Here is a 3,803-nt window from a genome sequence, read left to right on the forward strand (position 1 = left end):
GCTTTTAATTGACATCAGTCACGTGTTTCCGCCGGAACGGTTTCGGTGTGACACCGGACCATGAAAGCTGAAGACCAAATTACTCCGAGCCGAGAAAACTGTGTTTACACCAGCTGTTACTGGTAAATTTGTTTATATTATCTGTCTTAAAGCGATATAACGCAGATATAATTGCACACTTCATTTAATTATTTAACATTTATGAARTTTCATACAATAAAAATATCAGTAATGTATGAAACAATACATGAACTAACAGMTAAACCATGCTATTCCTGTAAAGTCATAACTATGAAATTGCAGCCTCGACCTTTATTGATTTATTTACTTGTTTATTTAGGGTAACGTTCCCAAATTTTACATGACAGCAAACCAGGATAATTTTCGTAAATATGTTTAAATGTGCTGTACAGATTTTAATATAACATCTTTATAATGTCTCAGTGTTGAACCCTGTCAGTAAATTAAATCTGCTTATCTTGGAGTCAAGCTCTTCCTATTTCTTCTTTGTTTTGCAGTGAAGAAAATGTTTGGAAGCTGTGTGAGTTTGTTAAAACAGAGAGAACTGCTTCACTGGAGCAGCTGTTTGTGGTTTTCATCTCTAATGACAACAGAATGGTGAGAAGATACTGCTGGGACAAAAACATGCAAATATCTGACAGTCGTTGCTAATAACTCAAATAAACCAATACGTAATAACATAAACAACCTAATCTGTTGTACTGTTTTCATGTGTTTATTAAAGCGGTTAACTATTAGTGATTAATTTTAAAGTTGATTTGATTTCTCGAGGTCATTTCAATACTTGTGTGTTTGCTGTTTAGAGAACTGATTGAATAAACCACCCAGTCTGGATGATCAAGACTGGGCTCAATCAAATATCTGAAAAAACATCTTTAAGTGATTAAAAAATCTTCATATTTTATGAATCATCACTGGGATCTATAAAAACATCATGTTCTGTAAACCTTCAAAAGTGAAGCAGTATTAATGTTTCTTCCTGTGTTACTTGAACATTATTTTTGTCTGTTAGCAAAATATCTCATGAAACACACTTTCAGAAAGTAATCGTTGGGTCCACAGCTGAATACACTTAAGAATCAGATCAAGATGGCCACCAACGGTAACTGACCTTTGGCAACACAAACATGGCTGTAACTCAGTCACTTAAACAGATATTGAGCTACRGTTTGGTGTGGTAGTAGCTGAGAGTCATCCTCAACACATACCCTGAATGCTTACACCTCTTGTAAGGTTTCACATTATTGCGTGAGATTGTGCGTAATGTCGATTACATGRTTTGACCAGAACGGTTACTAATTTGTCGTTTCTCAAGCTGAAGCCCTAACCTTTTTAGTTTTAGACTTAGATTATTTTATGCTAAATAAAAATTAAGATCTTTAATGTTTATTAGAAATATTTTGTATTTTTAAAACCACCTTTCTTCTCCTAAATCTAAAAATCCGTGATGTTTTCTCTTAGATTCCTCTGTGGAAGCAGAAGTCTGGACATGGTGACCTGCCTGTGGTTTGGGTCTGTGATACTATATTTATATTCCAACAGTATTATGATGACATCATTAACTGCCTCACTGCGTGTTTCAGGATTACCACGTGATCCTGCTGCAGGTGGGTCTTCAGTCGGACTCGATGGTTTACGACCTGGACACGGAGCTGCCGTTTCCCTGCAGCCTGAGGCTCTACGGCGCTCAGGCTTTCCGCTCAGACCGCCAACTCAAACCTGAGTACCACAGGTAAAAACGGCTGAGCCCCGAAGGCGACGCACCTGAGTGAGTTCGCCGTAACATCTGCATGTGTCTGTGACAGGAAGCTGCGCGTGATTCCTGCAGACAGTTTCCTGTTGAGCTTTGCGTCTGATCGGTCTCACATGAAGAACCCCGACGGGACCTGGAAGATGCCCCCTCCCTCTTACCCCCCCATACAAACCGAAGGTAACGTAAAGTTTGGCTTGTTTTATAATAAACACATATAAAAATTATGACGTCATCTTGCTATGATGTGTTTCCTCCTCAGAGTGTCAGATGAACCTGGACGACTTCATCAGCATGAACCCTGCTGTCGGCTGGGGGACCGTCTTCAGTCTGAATCAGTTTCTKCAGAAATATATAGGAAATCCAGCATCATCATCTTCATCATCTGCATCTCGTTAGGTGCCATTTTTTTATTTGCTTATTTATGTTTTTGCTCCAGACGTTCTTGAGTTGGAAATGTTGGAGTTTCCTTCAGGTCATAATGAACATTTAGTCCAATCTGACCAAGAGATAAAGACTTAACAACAAACTTTAGTTTTTGTGTGGAACTGTGAGACGACTCAGCTCTCCTGAGCTTCACTACATTCATATCAGCTCATTTAACCCGAAACACAACGATGCTCAGTTTAACAATACTCTCTGCACAGATCAGCCCGGAAAATAAAATATTTATTTTTCTGACATCACCTCTGTAATTTTTGTCATACTCACTTAACTGTTGGTCATGTTTTTACCCTGATCTTTGATTCAGACATAATAAAAATAGTATTTTCTTTTTCAGTCTGCRGCCTGACTCAGCTTTCCCTTTCTTTAAATCTGTTAAATCAGCCTTAAAGAATATTTAAGATGAAGTTAGCCWGCTACTGAAGCTTGCTCTAATGGAAACATTTAAATTTGTTCAGATTTTAAAGTCCAAATTCTTACTTGATGTTAAACTTTAAAGTTCAAATGAGCTCCTTTCATCTGCAGGTTTGTTCTTCATGTGAATAAAGAAAGAGAAACTGTTTTGAAGTTATTTTAAACCATTGCAATTAAATAGAAGATGGGTACAACTTGTTCAGCTACAAAAACACACCTTTATACAGTTTGTTTTACAGGAGTGGTTAGTAAGACATGTTAGTAATGAGGAGGATCAAGTGTCTACTTTCAAATCATTTACTGGAAGAAAGAGAAAGGCAGCTGCTCAGCATATTTCARCCACAAAGCAATTCAATTCCACCCCAATTTTCCTGTCAGTCCAGTATTAGAACATTWATTCAACTGAATACACTACCAAGACAAGATATTTAACGTTCAAGCAGATTAAATTTAAAGTCCTTTTTTTGTGAATATTCATGCATTTTGAWTTTGATGCTTGTAACAAGTTCTAAAATAGCTCAGACATGGGCAACAAAAGACTGGAAAAGTAAAGGAGTTCTCAAAAAAACCCACCTGTTTGGAGCACATCAGGTTAATTGGAAAGTGTTGAGTGCAAAGTGAGCATCCCCGAAAGGCTCAGTCGTAGGCCTGTCACGATAACAAATTTTGACRGATGATAAATTGTCTCCAAAATTATTGTGATAAATGATAATATTGTTTGGAGACCGTTTTAATGTAATATGGTGAAATAATCTCCCTCCTATTTTTACAGAAGTTGGAAATTTACGTAGTGTAAAACAAAAAAAAATTGCAAACCCAAGGTTTGGCACAAATGACAAACGTGTACTGAATGCATGCTGCTACGATGCATTTGTATTAAAACAAGCCATAATAGTTCAAGCTTACCAGATGAACATCAGTATCAGTAGCTCAGTATTTTAAAGGGGCAATATTATGTGTTTCTCAGGCATATATTTAAATACTTTACCATAATAAAGTATCTATGTCACCAATAGTTATTAAAATGCTGTTTTTATGTTTAAATAGAAAATAAACTTATCTTCTCATCACTTCCTCTTCTAAAAACCTTGAAATTGGCCTCTGTCTCTTTAAGAACCTCCTTCCGCTCCTGCCCCGTCACTTTATACACACACACACACACACACACACACAC

General features: G+C 37.0%; 1 protein-coding gene across 1 annotated transcript; it reads left to right on the forward strand.

Moving 5' to 3' along the window:
* Positions 1-26: 26 nt before the first annotated feature.
* On the forward strand, positions 27-2,557 carry ntaq1 (N-terminal glutamine amidase 1). Its single transcript, XM_014022438.1, has 6 exons — positions 27-122; positions 519-618; positions 1,483-1,533; positions 1,605-1,753; positions 1,827-1,951; positions 2,034-2,557. Exons 1-6 carry the CDS (start codon positions 61-63, stop codon positions 2,168-2,170), a joined length of 624 nt encoding a protein of 207 aa, XP_013877892.1. The 5' UTR covers positions 27-60; the 3' UTR covers positions 2,171-2,557.
* The last annotated feature ends 1,246 nt before the right edge of the window (positions 2,558-3,803 follow it).

The sequence above is a fragment of the Austrofundulus limnaeus genome, unplaced genomic scaffold (genome assembly GCF_001266775.1).
Source record: "Austrofundulus limnaeus strain Quisiro unplaced genomic scaffold, Austrofundulus_limnaeus-1.0 Scaffold330, whole genome shotgun sequence".
NCBI classification, from domain to species: Eukaryota; Metazoa; Chordata; class Actinopteri; order Cyprinodontiformes; family Rivulidae; genus Austrofundulus; species Austrofundulus limnaeus.